At 43.8% G+C, this 16479-nt stretch overlaps 1 protein-coding gene across 1 annotated transcript in view; it reads right to left on the bottom strand.

Moving 5' to 3' along the window:
• CELSR3 (cadherin EGF LAG seven-pass G-type receptor 3) overlaps nucleotides 1–16479 on the bottom strand; it is a 305191-nt gene that overhangs the window by 23552 nt on the left and 265160 nt on the right. The window contains exons 25-30 of the mRNA XM_082265193.1: nucleotides 16161–16287; nucleotides 12086–12292; nucleotides 10538–10712; nucleotides 7738–7850; nucleotides 7558–7637; nucleotides 3083–3209 (exon numbers count right to left, since the gene is read on the bottom strand). Coding sequence (XP_082121319.1) covers nucleotides 3083–3209; nucleotides 7558–7637; nucleotides 7738–7850; nucleotides 10538–10712; nucleotides 12086–12292; nucleotides 16161–16287 — 829 coding nt within the window. The remainder of the gene's footprint in view (nucleotides 1–3082; nucleotides 3210–7557; nucleotides 7638–7737; nucleotides 7851–10537; nucleotides 10713–12085; nucleotides 12293–16160; nucleotides 16288–16479) is intronic.

Raw genomic sequence — 16479 nt, 5'->3', positions numbered from 1 at the left:
GATTCCGGCCTCTTAGCAACGTCACTTCCGGGGCAGTGGAACGCATGTGGAAGTGTGGTGGAACGGATTCCGCTGTGTCCATAGTACTATAGAGAAAGCAGCCACCCGGAGCTCTGATATTTTCTACATGCGATTTTACTTCTCAATTATTGTAAGTGCAATTTCTTTGTTTACATTAAATTAAAAGCTCAAACATATTACACTATTGGGCTCTTCTTTGTCTTCCATTCCAAGCATTGGACATTAGGAGATATCCAAGGATCCTTACCCACCAAACTTACCAACCAAAGTCTGATAGACCCCTATGCAGTATTGCCCAGGGGTCCACATTGTCTGCTAAGTGTATTCACTTTGGGGGGTGTGAATCACAGCCACTTTTCACAAAAGTCACATGGAAATTTTGGAATAAGAGCACTCTTTACAAATCTTCACTGGACACTTTCTTCTCATATAGTTTTATGGGAATATGGACTTAAAACAGAGTTCTACTCAAAAGTGGAACTTCCGCTCATTTGCTTCCCCCCCCCCTTGGCACCTTTCAGGGGGAGGGGGGTAACGGGTATCTGTTTTTGACAGGTACCCTTCCCCACTTCCGGGAGATGGCGCTGCGGCGCTGTACCTCGGAAGTTTGGCCTCCTCCTCCTTCCCCCGCCGCCGAGCCAATCCGAATGGGCAGCACGCTTCGTGCATGCGCATTATGGACCCACCCGTGAAGCCGCAAAGCTTCACTGCCGGTGTTCTCTAACTGGCAATGGCAGCAGCAGCACCCGACAGCCGATGGAAACATCGGCTGCGGTGCAGACATCGCTGGACTCCAGGACAGGAAAGTGTCCTAATATTAAAAGTCAGCAGCTACAGTATGTGTACAGTGTGTGTAGCTGCTGACTTTTAATATTTGGAGGGGGAGAGGGGAGGCTGGAACACGGCTTTAATATACTAGCTTATCAAACAACCCATCTCATTTTTGTGTCTAATAGCTAAAGGGTAACTCCACTTTCATGGGGAAAAAAATCAGCAAAGAAAGAAAAAACAATACAGCGTATCCAATTGTGGCACAAACCATATTGTAATTGAATGTTATTAAAAATTAAATTTCCTTTTCAATCTGCAGCTGTTGTAATGTTCTGAAAATGCAATGCACTATGGCCGCCTGGAGCTGTTCTATACACAGAATGTATACTGACCACACCCCCAGAAATATAATTTCCTGCTTGTGTGATTCGCTCACCAATTTTCCCAGAAGTCTGCGTAAGATAAAAGTCAGATTTCTGGCATCCCCTGCAACACAAATGTCATTTTTGTTAAAATACTCCCAATAGGAACACATCTAAAGGGATGCAGGCCCAGCAGATTTTTTCATTAGAGCCCTGCAGCTGCACAGCTGATAGATAACTATGAAACCACTCCCATTAGACCCACTCAGCGCACAGAGGAACAAACAATGATTTCTTCAGAATAACAAAAGGTAGGAATCTGCAACAAAGTTTGTTAAAATCCCTGCAATGTACAGAGATCACCCAGAGGGGAATGTTTTTTTCTCAACAAAAGTGGAGTTACGCTTTAAATGTGATAGCACTTGTTATATATTGGGTGTGTTGCACTTTTTTTTGTGCTGTGGTATTGTTATATATTTTTTGAGTCACCGAGTGATGAGCAGCAGCAGTCTTTGAAGGGTAAAATATTTACTTAGCGCAGGGAAGACGTTTTCAGTCATTGATTTATTACATTTGTCATAATGTCAAAAACAATCAATTCTAGCTTATCGAGAGAAACTACACAGATAAAAAGGGATACAAATATTAAAAAAGATATGCAATTGTCCTGTAGAGCTTTGAGTGTCTGTGCATACATTAGACATAACATTTCCAAAAGCACAGCGGTGGTATTTATTGAAAGTAAAACACAGTTACATGATGACACACGTGTTTTAAAGTGTGTCTACCACATACATACAAGGCTGCCATTTTGTGAACAAACTAGATAACCAATAATCAACCTATTGACATCACAGAGATGAGTAAATTCATTGGTTGTATTTCTTGTCCAGAACATGGCTGCCTCCATCTTAAGTAACGGCTACACTTTAAATTCTAGAAACATGCCTATTCTTAATTGGATCAGTACACTCAAGACTATATGCAATTCATAGCTTGAATCACCCACCACCTCCTTAAAACAGTTGCCGGAAATGTCCCATTGGTTGTGCTCTCAACCAAACTGTCAAACCATCCAATGGCTGGTGTCATAACAGATCACATGTGCAGCATCATGGCAGTTGCAGATTAAACAGAGGCCAAGATGGCAGCTTCCTTGGCTGAAAACTATAGTAAGCTTTACTACCACTTTAGGGCATTTGGCAATTACATATTAGCAACTGGGTTTCCAACTCCGCCCACGTGCAGTATCCTGGCAGTAGTGGCAGTTGGCATCATGGCAGTTACAGATTAAACAGAGGCCAAGATGGCAGCTTCCTTGGCTGAAAACGATAGGAAGCTTTACTCCCACTTTAGGGAATTTGGAAATTACATATCAGCAACTGGGTTCCCAACTCCGCCCACCTGCAGTATTTTTTTTTTGTAGTGGCAGTTGGCATCATGGCTGTTACAGATTAAACAGAGGCCAAGATGGCAGCTTCCTTGGCTGAAAACGATAGAAGTTTTTATTCCCACTTTAGGGAATTTGGCAATTACATATCAGCAACTGGGTTCCCAACTCCGCCCACCTGCAGGATCCTTTTTTTTTGTAGTGGCAGTTGGCATCATGGCAGTTACAGATTAAACAGAGGCCAAGATGGCAGCTTCCTTGGCTGAAAACGATAGAAGTTTTTACTCCCACTTTAGGGAGTTTGGCAATTACATATCAGCAACTGGTTTCCCAACTCCGCCCACCTGCAGGATCCTTTTTTTTTTTTTTGCAGTGGCAGTTTGACAGAAACACCTTGCTGCCGAATTTCTTGGGAGATTATGTTTTCAGTGGGTGATTCAAGCTACAAGTGTCTACCCCTTTAATAAAATATTGGTTTAGGATGAAGTTAACCCTTTGAATGAACATTTTTGCCTTCAGAAATATGAAGTGATTTTACCTGCAGGCTGCAGAGGAGAACATAGAGGTAGTGAAAGGCCAGAATGCTGTTATTAACAGCCAGCAGACCGAAAAGCCAGGTAGTGCTGATTAACAGGAGGAGAATGAAGGAACTTCGCAAAGTCATGCTACAGGGAGACAGGAAGAAGGGTGCAGAGAGCACAGACATACAGATTACACAAGGAAAAGAGAACATTGCTACAAATCTTCTGTATTTCCACCAACAGGGAATACATTCTGTAGCATGCAGGTTACAGGAGGCTACATAAAAGGGGTGTTCCACTTTCAGATAACGTTAAAGCAGACATTTTTGAATTGATTTAGCTTCCCTATAGGTAAAAGTCATGCATAGGACTATGCTCCCACTTTAAGACAAGTGAGGTCAGATACTGGTAGTGCTGTCTCACACAGATGTCTGCATTAGAAAACTATAGGAGGTGCAATATTTCTAATACGTAAGACTTACACATTTTTACTGTGAATTTTAGTGTTTGTCCTTAAGTCCTTCCACCTCAGTGGCAAGGTCCACTTATTTAAGGTGCCCCCTCCCTCAAACACTTCCAAAATTTTCCCTAGGGAGGTGGGGGTTAATAGTTGGATAATATACTTACCTTTCCTTAGTTTCCTCCATAGGCACCTAGGCAAGTGTGACATCATCCTCCCTCTGGACAGTTTTCGGAGAATGATGAGTAGCCCAAATCTTGCGAGAAGGCGATCCTGCAATGTTCTACCAAGAATTGGGCTACTCAGCATTTCCAGGGATCCTATTGGCAACCAGATGACGTCACCCCCTGCAACACAAAAAACTGGGAAATGTGAGTACCGTATATACTCGAGTATAAGCCAACCCGAATATAAGCCGAGACCCCTAATTTTACCACAAAAAAAGTGGAAAAACTTATTGACTCAAGTATAAGCCTAGGGTGGGAAAGGCAGCAGCTACTGGACCCAACTGGACCACAACGAGACACAAAACAGGGGCTGCGGGCATGGTACAGGAGATGGCGCAGATCATAGTACAGGCATTGCACAGGTCATGGTAAGGGCATGGCACAGGTCAGGGCACAGTTGATGGTACAGGCATGGGACAGGTGATGGTATAGGCATGGCACAGGTCATGGTACAGGCATGTCACAGGTCATGGTACAGGCATGTCACAGGTGATGGTACAGGCATGGCACAGGTCATGGTACAGGTGATGGTACAGGCATGGGACAGGTGATGGTAGAGGCATGGGACAGGTGATGTAGGCATGGCACAGGTCATGGTCCAGGCATGTCACAGGTCATGGTACAGGCATGTCACAGGTCATGGTACAGGCATGGCACAGGTCATGGTACAGAAATGGTACAGGAGATGGTATAGGCATGGCACAGTAGGTACAGGCATGGCACAGTAAGTACAGGCATGGCACAGTAAGTATAGGCATAGCACAGTAGGTATAGGCATGGTACAGTAGGTATAGGCATGGCACAGTAAGTACAGGCATGGCACAGGAGATGCAGTGCTGCGGGCATGGTACAGGAGAATGTCCTGTACCATGCCCACAGCACTGCATGAGGAAATGCAGGGGCTGCGGAGGAGTCTCACTTACCTGTCGGTGAGGCGTCTTCGATTTAAAAATCGCGCCACCCGGCGCCGCCAATACGTCACCGCAAATGCGCCGCCAATGCTCGGGAAAGGCCGAACACATTCGGCTATTTCCAGGCATGCGGCACATGCGCAGTGACATGTCGGCGCCGATCGGCGCCATTTTTAAAAAGACACTCTAGCCAGTGACTCGAGTATAAGCCGAGGGGTGCATTTTCAGCATGAAAAAACATGCTGAAAAACTTGGCTTATACACAAGTATATACGGTATGTTATATAAATAGTTCTCCTCCCACAAATACCTTTATTTTTTTGAGGGATGTGGAGAGATAAGTGGCACCTTAAATAAGTAAACCCTAGCCCCTTAGCTGGAAAGTCTGCTTTAAAGGTACAGGTTGGCCATACAAAAGAAAAAGAATAATTTCATCTAAAGGAGGAACCCCCTTTAACACAAACAGAAATAAATTCATGGGTGGGGATCACATCTATCAATATAAGTGTACAGTATTATTCACTTTAAATAAAAACATGAATCATTCCTTAAAAAACGGCCTACACAATACTGGCTCTGTTATATCCACATGTATAATATCCCTTGTTCAGACACACAGCTCCAGTACAGCACATACAGATACTCCAATACAGAACATACATGCTCAGTATGTGCCTTAAAGAGACATATAAGACATCCAAGTTGCCAAATCGGTAATTATTACTTATCGGAACCAATGATATGCTTTAAAGAGCACCAGGTGCATAAGAAGTCTTGATTGGTCGTTATGGGCAGGAAGATAGATATTCTTAGATAAAGTAATTTAAAGGTGATCTGTCACTTTGCCCATTGAGGGGAACATGATGGGTTCTCTTCAAAGCTCACCTACTTACCTGCTGATATATATACCTTAGCTTGTTTTCTCCATCGGAGCCATGGGTCTGATCCCTGTATAAACTCCATCATGGAGTGTTCTCCTCCCACCGCATGTAACAGTGTTGACCTCTCAAGCCCCAGCATTGCATCTTGGGAAAAATGTCACCTTCTCCTCCAAACCTTCATGTGCCAGGTATTTCTTGGAGGTCTGGAAAAAGGTCACCTTCTTCAAACCTTCATGTACTGGGTATTTCTTGTAGGTCTGGAAAAAGGTCACCTTCTTCAAACCTTCATGTGCCGGGTATTTCTTGGAGGTCTGGAAAAAGGTCACCTTCTTCAAACCTTCATGTGCCGGGTATTTTTGGAGGTCTGGAAAAAGGTCACCTTCTTCAAACCTTCATGTGCCGGGTATTTCTTGGAGGTCTGGAAAAAGGTCACCTTCTTTAAACCTTCATGTGTCGGGTATTTCTTGGAGGTCTGGAAAAAGGTCACCTTCTTCAAACCTTCATGTGCTGGGTATTTCTTGGAGGTCTGGAAAAAGGTCACCTTCTTCAAACCTTCATGTGCCGGATGTTTTTTGGAGGTCTGGAAAAAAGTCACCTTCTTCAAACCTTCATGCGCCGGGTGTTTTTTGGAGGTCTGGAAAAAGGTCACCTTCTTCAAACCTTCATGTGTCGGGTATTTCTTGAAGGTCTGGAAAAAAGTCAACTTCTTCAAACCTTCATGTGCTGGGTATTTCTTGGAGGTCTGGAAAAAGGTCACCTTCTTCAAACCTTCATGTTCCGGGTATTTCTTGGAGGTCTGGAAAAAAGTCACCTTCTTCAAACCTTCATGTGTCGGGTATTTCTTAGAGGTCTGGAAAAAGGTCACCTTCTTCAAACCTTCATGTGCTGGGTATTTCTTGGAGGTCTGGAAAAAAGTCACCTTCTTCAAACCTTCATGTGCTGGGTATTTCTTGGAGGTCTGGAAAAAGGTCACCTTCTTCAAACCTTCATGTGCCGGATGTTTTTTGGAGGTCTGGAAAAAAGTCACCTTCTTCAAACCTTCATGTGCCGGGTGTTTTTTGGAGGTCTGGAAAAAGGTCACCTTCTTCAAACCTTCATGTGCCGGGTATTTCTTGAAGGTCTGGAAAAAAGTCACCTTCTTCAAACCTTCATGTGCTGGGTATTTCTTGGAGGTCTGGAAAAAGGTCACCTTCTTCAAACCTTCATGTTCCGGGTATTTCTTGGAGGTCTGGAAAAAAGTCACCTTCTTCAAACCTTCATGTGTCGGGTATTTCTTGGAGGTCTGGAAAAAGGTCACCTTCTTCAAACCTTCATGTGCCGGGTATTTTTTGGAGGTCTGGAAAAAGGCCACCTTCTTCAAACCTTCATGTGCTGGGTATTTCTTGGAGGTCTGGAAAAAGGTCACCTTCTTCAAACCTTCATGTTCCGGGTATTTCTTGGAGGTCTGGAAAAAAGTCACCTTCTTCAAACCTTCATGTGTCGGGTATTTCTTGGAGGTCTGGAAAAAGGTCACCTTCTTCAAACCTTCATGTGTTGGGTATTTTTTGGAGGTCTGGAAAAAGGTCACCTTCTTCAAACCTTCATGTGCCGGGTATTTCTTAGAGGTCTGGAAAAAGGTCACCTTCTTCAAACCTTCATGTGCCGGGTATTTCTTGAGGGGGTCTGGCAGACTAAAGAAATGGCAAGGGAGTGCAGCAAAAGTATCCGTGGGTGGGGGGGGGGGACTATCTGAATGGACAAAGTGATGGAATCACTAATACAGGTCTTCTTTTTCAGTCTGAACCAACCACACCACAGTGGTCGACTTTCCAGTGGAGACTTACACAAGAATCTGTTTGGTTGCATTGGGCAACATACCGAGATTTGGCCCCACTGTTCTTCAGGAGCACAACTGACCAATCAGAACCCTGTTGTTTTTTAGCACAGGTTAGAAAATACAAGAATCTGAATTGTTGCTATGCCCAGTAGAAAAATAGGATGGCCAACATAAATGGACTGAAACAAAGGACTTACAGGACAGAAGTCTTCTTGGCCTCCTTCTGTCCGGGCGCGCAGGTGAGTTTGGCAACCATAAGGAACATGGCGCCATTCAGCTAAAGAAAACAGAAGAGAAAGATGTATTAGTATAAAGTCTCAGCTGGAGAAAATGTTTTTTTCTTTTTGATCATATTTTGCGCTAATAAGAAAATTCACCACAATCACTATGGCGATGGGTCCAGCAAAACTCCACACAAGTTTATCATAAATCGAGATCCAACAGAAGTCTGGATTTCCATAACCTTCCGGGTCCAGTCCCACTGCCAAGCCTGCAAGGAAGAGCCAATAAATAAATATATTAAATATTTTTTTTTTTTTAATAAAGTAAAATTTATTAAAAGGGAAGGTTTTTTTTTTTGGTTTTTTTTAAATCATACCTTCGACACTGCATCTGTCCCCACCGGCTCTAAGACTGAGAACCGAGTGATCAAAGACTGCTGATTGCTCGGTTTTCAGAGCTCTGTGAGCAGAGAGCTGGAGACTCACTCTGATTGGTTACTATGCCCAGCTGCACCATATTCTGAGTGCTTCAGTTTTAGTAAATCTCCCCCTTTGAATCATGCAGGAGTCACCGTTCCAGGCCAATGGGGTGCTGGTCTAATCTGCCCATCCTTGCTCTGTGAAGTTACAGAAAAGTAGAAGCCATGCACTGAGGACGTCACTCAGCTTAGTAAATTTTTACTGAGCCATAAAAGCAACACAGTTCATACCTGCCAGGAGACTGCCCCTCTCTGACATGTTTCACCCTTATGGGCTATGCATATCAGAGAACGCAGTCTCAAGGAGGGGATGAACCGTGCTGCTTTTATGACTGAATAAAAGTTTACTGGCTTTAGAGCAAGGAGCTAATAACTAAACTGTATCTAAATCCAAGAAGAAAAATGTCAGCGGTGCGGCAGGAGAGAGAAGAGAGTGCTGACAACAGATGAGCCAAAGGAGCCTATGGATGACGTCACTGCTTCAGGCTTTACTAGCCATTATCAAATGCCCTATCCTCTCCCCTGTTAACACTTGGAATCATGTGACCAGACCGGAGCAGGCTGAACATAGGTAAGTATATACATCAGTTTTACACAGGTTAGTCAGCATAGGTGTTAGAAGGGGAGAAGGAACAGTTTTAGAACTAGTGAGGTTTAGCCTGGAATTCTACTTTAAGGGAAGGTACCGATGTGATGAAAAGTATGTTAAAGTGGTTGTAAACCCCCGTTTTAAAAAAAAATAAAAATAACAAACATGCCTATATTTACCTGCTCTGTTCAATCATTTTTGCACTGAGCAGCCCCAATCCACTTCTTCTGGGCCCCCCCCCCCGGTCCCCCAGGCCCCTCCTCTTCACTGGGGGCCCCAATGAAAAGCTGCTCTCCCTAGGGGCACCCGTGCGAGCTCGCTCCCGAGCCCCACTGCTGCGTCCATTGACACAGACAGCGGGCATTCGGCCCTGCCCCTATGTCACTGGATTTGATTGACAGAAGCGGGAGGCAATGGCTTCTGCTGCTATTAATCTGTCTAATGAGGAGCGAGACAGCGGCTGGAGCCGCTGCGATCGTGCACATCGCTGGATCGGATCAGGCTCAGGTAAGAAAAAGTTGGGTCTGGAGGGAGCTGCAGCGCATGTTTTTCACCTTATTGCATAGAATGCATTAAAGAGGTTGTAAACCCACTTCACAAACTTTTACCTATAGGTAAGTCTATATTAAGGCTTACCTATAAGTGCTATAAATATCTCCTAAACATGTACCGTTTAGGAGATATTTACAGTGCATACTGCTGATGACGTCATCAGCGCATGCGCTCTGAAGAAACGGCCACCCGTGCTGTTCCTTCAGAGCCCAGTGCAGTGAACGGTGGCTCCCGCGCGCACGCGCGGGAGTGATGTAATCGTGCCTCCGGCCAATCAGATGGCCGGAGGAGACGAACCAGGAAGCAGGACGGCCGGACATGTCGGCCGTCCTCTCGCTGAGGGGGGCGGCACGGCGGGGGCTTCGTTTTAAGGTAAGTACTTCATAATGAGCTAGTATGCGATGCATTCTAGCTCATTATGCCTTTCTCTTTACAGGGCTTTTTTTTCTCATTTTTTTAAAATGACTTTACTTCCTCTTTAAGGTGAAAAACCTTGAGGCTTTACAACCACTTTAAGTGCTGCATACATGTTTGGCACTATATAAATGCCCATAATACATAATGACAGCACAGGAAGCTATGTGTTTATTGCATTTCTGGCAGGATCAGCAGGCATTTTATTACACTTAAACCGTGTTCCAGCCTCCCCCTCCCCCTACAAAAATTAAAAGTCAGCAGCTACACATACTGTAGCTGCTGACTTTTAATATTAGGTCACTTACCTGTCCTGGAGTCCAGCGATGTCGCCACCGCAGCCGATGTTTCCATCGGCTGTCTGGTGCTGCCGCTGTCATTGCCGTTGAAGGAACCCGGCAGTGAAGCCGCGGGTCCCTAATGCGCATACGCGAATCGAGCAGTGCATTAGGTTCGGCTCGGTGGCGGGGGAAGGAGGAGGGGGCCAAACTTCCGAGGTACAGCGCCGCAGCGCCGTCTCCCGGGAAGTGGGGAAGGGTACCTGTCAAAAACAAAGGAAGCAAATGAGCGGAAGTTCCACTTTTGGGAGGAACTCCGCTTTAATCAAATAGATATAACAAAACACTTTCAACACTCCCAAGCGAGCTGCAAGGTAGGGAATGACCCTGACTGCAGCTCATTGGGGTACAAAAAAAGCAGGAGTTTGGATTTTGAGTTGGAGATGAGTTCGGAAGATGAACAAACTAATCTCTACTCTGGAACAGCAACAGTGTGTTAACAGGAGCCCCCTGGCGTCTAAATAATAAAATCGCAAATTAATATAGGAAGCAAGGCAACAATTAGCCTAATAAAATCCATCCATAGCTGAAGTATCGCTTTAGACAGTCATACTTTTTACAGCCCCTAATTACGTGCAACTTACCTGTGATTATGGCGGGGACTCCCCAACCAATGGCGTGGTAAAATCTCATAGCACCAAAGTTTACGTTCCTTACTTCGGTCTGCATGCGGTAGATGTGAAGCTCATCCACAAACAGCCAGGCGAAGGTGGACAGGAAAAAATAATGCAGCAGGATGGCGATGACGGTGCAGAGAAACTGAGGACGGAAGAGAAAATTACTAACACAGTTCATCTTGTATTAACTACAGCTTAATCTGACTTCATTGTTTTCTTTATAGTGGCCTTCAGTCCTTCCCAGTCCTGGTTTTAAGATTTTGGATCACCATACAATATCCCCAGAATAAAAACACACTGCCACTTGAGGTTACAGATATCTGAGATAAAAAATATTGTTACCGGAAACCAGCCGGCGCAAGGATGAAAGGACTCTGCTGTAGTTCCGTAGCGGTGACATCAGCCGTACAGGCGCCACTTGCGGGGAAGTACCAGGAACCAGGGTGGACCACAAGCTATATGGTTGCCATGACTACATGTTTCGCGCTATGCTCAAGTCATCATGATGATGATAACCATATAGCTTGTGGTCCACCCTGGTTCCTGGTACTTCCCCGCAAGTGGCGCCTCTCCGGCTGATGTCACCGCTACGGAACTACAGCAGAGTCCTTTCATCCTTGCGCCGGCTGGTTTCCGGCTTTGTGCACACACTGCTCAGCAGTCCTGGGAGACTGACCTCCTCGCACTCGTGTTGCTTGCTGCCAGGTGCCCTTGTCCACTCCAGCCCAGGGGGATGTAAGCATTTTATGTACTTTGTTTTTCGGTTATGAACACCAATAAACTGTTAATCCTTTCTATACTGGATGTCCACCTGACTTCCTTATCCATTGCATCCCGGTGTGGTTCATGCGCTGCCTTCCTCATGTACTTTTATCCATATCAGCACCCTTCCTATGCTTGTTGGCTAGCAGCAGAAAAATCGCTGGGGAGACTCAAAGGCTTATTTCTATCCCTCCACCCTAAAGGCACCCCAGGAGCGCCAGATTTGTGATAATTGCTTTGACTTCTGGACTGGAATTTTTCCTATTGCTGCCCTGGGTGCGAATCTCTTCACTGAGCCATTAGTTGGCTAACAGCAGAACAACCGCTGGGGAGCCTCACAGGCTTACTTCTATCCCTCCAACCTACAAGCATCCCAGGAGCGCCTGGTTTGTAAATATTGCTTTGGTTTTCTGTGGTGCCTGGGGTGATGTCATTAACCTTCCGGGAAGAGAATGTTGAATAGCCCAAATCTCACAAGATGATGTTCCTGCACTGTGCTGCAGCGTCTTCTTTTGCGAGATGTGCTGCTCAGCATTCCCAGAGATTTTGTCAGCAGAAGGATGATGTCACCCACTGCACTACGGGAGTTGGGTAGAGGTTCGTATATAATCTATTTTTTTTTCTTCACAGGATGTATTTTGTATTTTTATGCAGCATTTCAGGAAGGAGACCAGATTAAAAGCAGACCTTGTCTGAAGTGCAAGGTCCAATTTGAATACTTCCCCCTTGCTGAATAAAAGCGGCATCTCTCACCTCGCTTTCTGTGCTGTTGATGCCCAGCAGAAAGACCAGTTCAGAGAAGAAAAGTGCCATGGCAATGTTGGAATGGATCCCACGGGTGTTGGTTTTCAGTCCCTTAAGAGATGTCAGGATTGCAAATGTTGTCAGAAGAGCCACCAGCGAGATGGTCAGACACGTGTATGTGACGATGGCCAGAGTCTCCAGATCTCCCTCCAGCTGCTATATGGAAGAATAATATATATATATATGCATTAGAACAGTATTGTACTGTTTAAAGGGAACCTCCACCTATACAGCCAAAAAAAGAAATAAATAAGCCATACCTGCTTTACAAAGACTCAGCTTTCTTATATACATGTATACCATATATATGTATATTATAGATAAGTGTACCAAATACATGCACTACCGTGTTTCCCCGAAAATAAGCCGGGTCTTATATTAATTTTGGCACCAAAAGACACAGTAGGGCTTATTTCCGGGGTAGGTCTTAGCTGTAATGTGATGTCCCTCTCTTCCTTCCCTGCGTGCCAAGAATCCAGTGTGAACCTAGTTTAGTGTATATAAAATCCTAGGATGCGCTTTATTAGTGTTTTATATGTGTCCAGTGTGTGTTTTTGTAATACAATAGTGTAAAATACCTTCATTACATCGCTGCTCTGTGCTCAGCTACGGTAATCTCCCACTCTCTCCTGTCTTTCTCCTCTCATACCGTAGCTGTCAGAGGGGGATCTCAGCCCCTTCCCTCTGCAATTTACACAGAAGCGCAGGGAAGATTAGATTACAATAGTGTGAAATACCTTCTACATCGCCGATCCGGGCTCAGCTGATCTGCCGCCCTCTTCTCCCCCGCTGACAGCTGGGGGTCACGGAAGCGCCGATGTATCAAAGGTATTTCCCACAATTCTAATCAAATACCCGGCGCTTCTATATACACTGCAGAGGGGAGGGGCTGAGGTCCCCCACTGACAGCTACGGTATGAGAGGAGAAAGACAGAATTAGCTGAGAGCGGAGTGGCGATGCAAGGAAGGTATTTCACAGTATTATATTACAAAAACACACATTGGACATTATTTAAAACACGAATAAAGTGCATCCTAGGATTTTTCATACACTAAACTAGGGCTTATTTTCAGGGTAGGGCTTATATTGCAGCCCTCCCCAAAAAAAACCACTAGGTCTTACTTTCAGGGTAGGTTTTACTTTCGGGGAAACACGGTAGCACCACACCCTGAGAAAATCGCAAAAATAGTTTCAAAGGAGTTTTGGGCTTTTAAGGTGCCAACAGATCAATTAGAACACATACGGTATTCTTAAAATATTCAAATTTTATTAGAAAAAAAATATTTTTTAAAAAGCATTACTAAAAAAAAAAGTTGTCAATCTTCGTAGGAAAGTACCACAGGCAATTCCTCACAATACCACAAACATTTTCCTCGACATGTTTCACTGTGAATATATAGCTTCTTCAGGAGGATATCAGTTTGGATAATATTCAAATATGAACTGCTGGATCCACCCATTGAAAACAACAAATCCTATAGTGATGATTTGTCTTGTAGACTTCCAAAGAAGGAACTCCTAAATCCCTGGTCAATGACCCCAAATTTTGGACCCTTAGGATTTTGAATAATGCCAAAGGAAACTAGACATCAGTGTATCGCAAGAGGCAAACAAAGCCCCAAATGATGGTATACCATATATCCTGGATTGGTTCCAGTTCAATTCACTAATTACTTCAGGATAGAAGATCAGCCTATGTCTAAACCAACGGAGGGAAATTACAAGTAAATTCCACTCCAGGAAGAAACCCAATGGAAATGATCATCCACAAAATGTGTCCTATTTGGTGATAAAGATCTATCCCATAAGGTGGCCCATAATGGGACAGATCCATTGCCTGTGGTACTTTCCTACTAAGATTGACAGCGTGTTTTTAGTAATGTTTTTTAAAAAATATTTTTTTTTTCAAATAAAAATTGAATACGGTATTTTAAGAATATGTGTTCTAATTGATCTGTTGGCACCTTAAAAGCCCAAAACCCTTTTGAAACTATACATGTATACCATAGGACTTTACCACCGGAGGATTTTCCTGCTTAACGTCCAGGCCACTTTTTGCAACTTGGCACTGCGTGACTTTAACTGACAATTGTGCGGTCATGCAACCCCGTACCCAAACGAAATTTACGTCCTTTTTTTCCCACAAACAGAGCTTCCTTTTGGTGGTATTTCATCACCTCTGCACTTTCCATTTTTTGCGATATTAATAAAAGTCGCGCCGCCACTCTATACACCGCCGGTATTGTGCTGCAGACAATCCGCGGTCTTGATCGTTACAGGCATCGTCAACAACAGATTTTTGTAAGTGTATTTCCATTTAAATAAATTTTAATCTGGGGATAATGCACTATCTGTGGCCTTCCTTGCTTTTCTTTCACATGGGGAAATGCTGTGGATGGTAAACCGATGACAAGTGCCAGGAGAAACCTCCCATCATTCCAGTTCAGGAAGACAAGGGTCATTTTGATATGCTCTTCAACTCTTTACATCTGGTAAGGAGCTGCCTGAAATTTTGGTGAAGGGATATTGATTCACCCTAAGCTGTTTGGAGGTGTTATCAGAAGTTTCTGGGTAGCGATCACTTATATATGCCCTTTATTATCTTCATCTGGTAAGAAGCACATCTAGCCGGTGGTGTCGGGGGTGTGCCCCGCGATGGCCCTTGAGCTTCTGACTTTGCACTATGTACCATGTTTTCCTATGTAAGGGGTTCTGGGGGGTCGGAATGCTTTTGTTTGAGTTTAAGGGGCTATACGCCCCCCTTGTTTCATTGTTTTATTGTCCTGTTATTCCATGAGATATGAATGAGCCGAAAGCTCTGTTTTCTACCTTTCCATTGTTATTGTTTACTGTGTTTATCTGGTGGCTTGTAAAGTGCCTTATTGTTCTATTTGTTTCAATAAACGAATTTAAAAAAAAAAAAAAGAAGCACATCTAGAAGGTGGTGGGAAACTGTCACCTACCTGGTACATCACTTCATCACCAGTTTATTTTTCGTTTTCACATCATCACTTGTTGGAGTTTGTTCAGCAGAAACAGTGAACAGTCTGTGTCATTGGGCTGTAGACTCAGCACATCTTTATTTTTTATTGTACATGTGGCATTGCACTTGGTGGACAATATATTTGAGTTTTGGACTATTTTTTTGGATTTTTGTGGATCACAGTGTTGATCGAATATAATTTTCACCTTCACTCACCATTGTCATCACGTGGTGTATGCACATTGTATTTGTTCATGTTTATATGTTTATATTTATATGAACTCTTAACACATTGTAGCGCTCCAATCATTTTTCTCAAGCTTCAAAATGTCTGCTCTGAATATCCTTTGGGTTTTCTTGGAAGTAGAACGCCTGAAATTTTTGTTCACAAATGAAAATTTCATTTGTGTTATGTTTTTGAGAAAACTGCAGCAACCTCACAGAAATATGGTAAGAATGTACAAACTCCAAGCTGAATGTCATAGGCCCCTTTCACACATGCGGTACGTTTGTCATCCATCCGTTGACAGATGAAAAACAGACATCAATGTATCTCTATGGAAAAACGGATGTAAATGGATGATCATTTGTTTACATCCGCATCCATCAACATCCATTTTTTTGAAACGGACAAAAGCTCTATTTTTCTTCCGTTAAAAAAAAAAAAGGATCTGACGAAAAAAGGAAGTAAACTGACAAATGGTCCCTTTTTTATCCATTTTTGCATTGACAGTGGATGTAAAAAAAAACTGACCAAACGGATAAGCAGCTGATGAAAAACTGCTGAGCAGCTGAAAACTTCATCCGTTTTGACGTGACTGAATTGATGAAATGAACGGTCCGCATGTGTGAAAGGGGCCAAAGTCATTGAAACCAGCTCCACCCAGTGCTGAGATTAGACTAGAGCTGATTAATCACAACCTGTAGCTTCTCACCTGCTTTAGCCCTGGGGACCAAAGTAGCGGAGATGCCAGAAAAAGGAAATCAAAAACTCTCTGCTGTCTCTTAGAGGCCATAAGAGATTTTTGTTTAGAATTTACCTCTCGGTGTGATCCATCCATGAGGACACCAAAACTTCCAAACTGAGAGCACTGGCAGCGGACGTGTGTGGTGTTCCGGAAGACCATCTCGCAGTCCTTCACTGCCCAGCTCCCTGGGAGTTCCAGTCTGAAAGCAAAGTCACAGTATTAAGGCAATCATAAGTTCTAGAAGAAATCAGCAATTTTTGTTTCCAAAGTCATATGTGCTGTACGGCCTTCACAATGAAAGGAAGTTGGTTTATTTAGTAGTCATTGATTCAAAGGCCAGACAATCCCAATAGCCAAAAAAAATGAATCCACAGCAAACAGGCTTTTGCCT

The sequence above is a fragment of the Pelophylax lessonae genome (assembly GCF_965119305.1).
Source record: "Pelophylax lessonae genome assembly, chromosome: 8".
Lineage (NCBI taxonomy): Eukaryota > Metazoa > Chordata > Amphibia > Anura > Ranidae > Pelophylax > Pelophylax lessonae.
The sequence above is the reverse complement of the archived record's forward strand: the minus strand, read 5'-3'. Positions and strand labels throughout refer to the sequence as shown.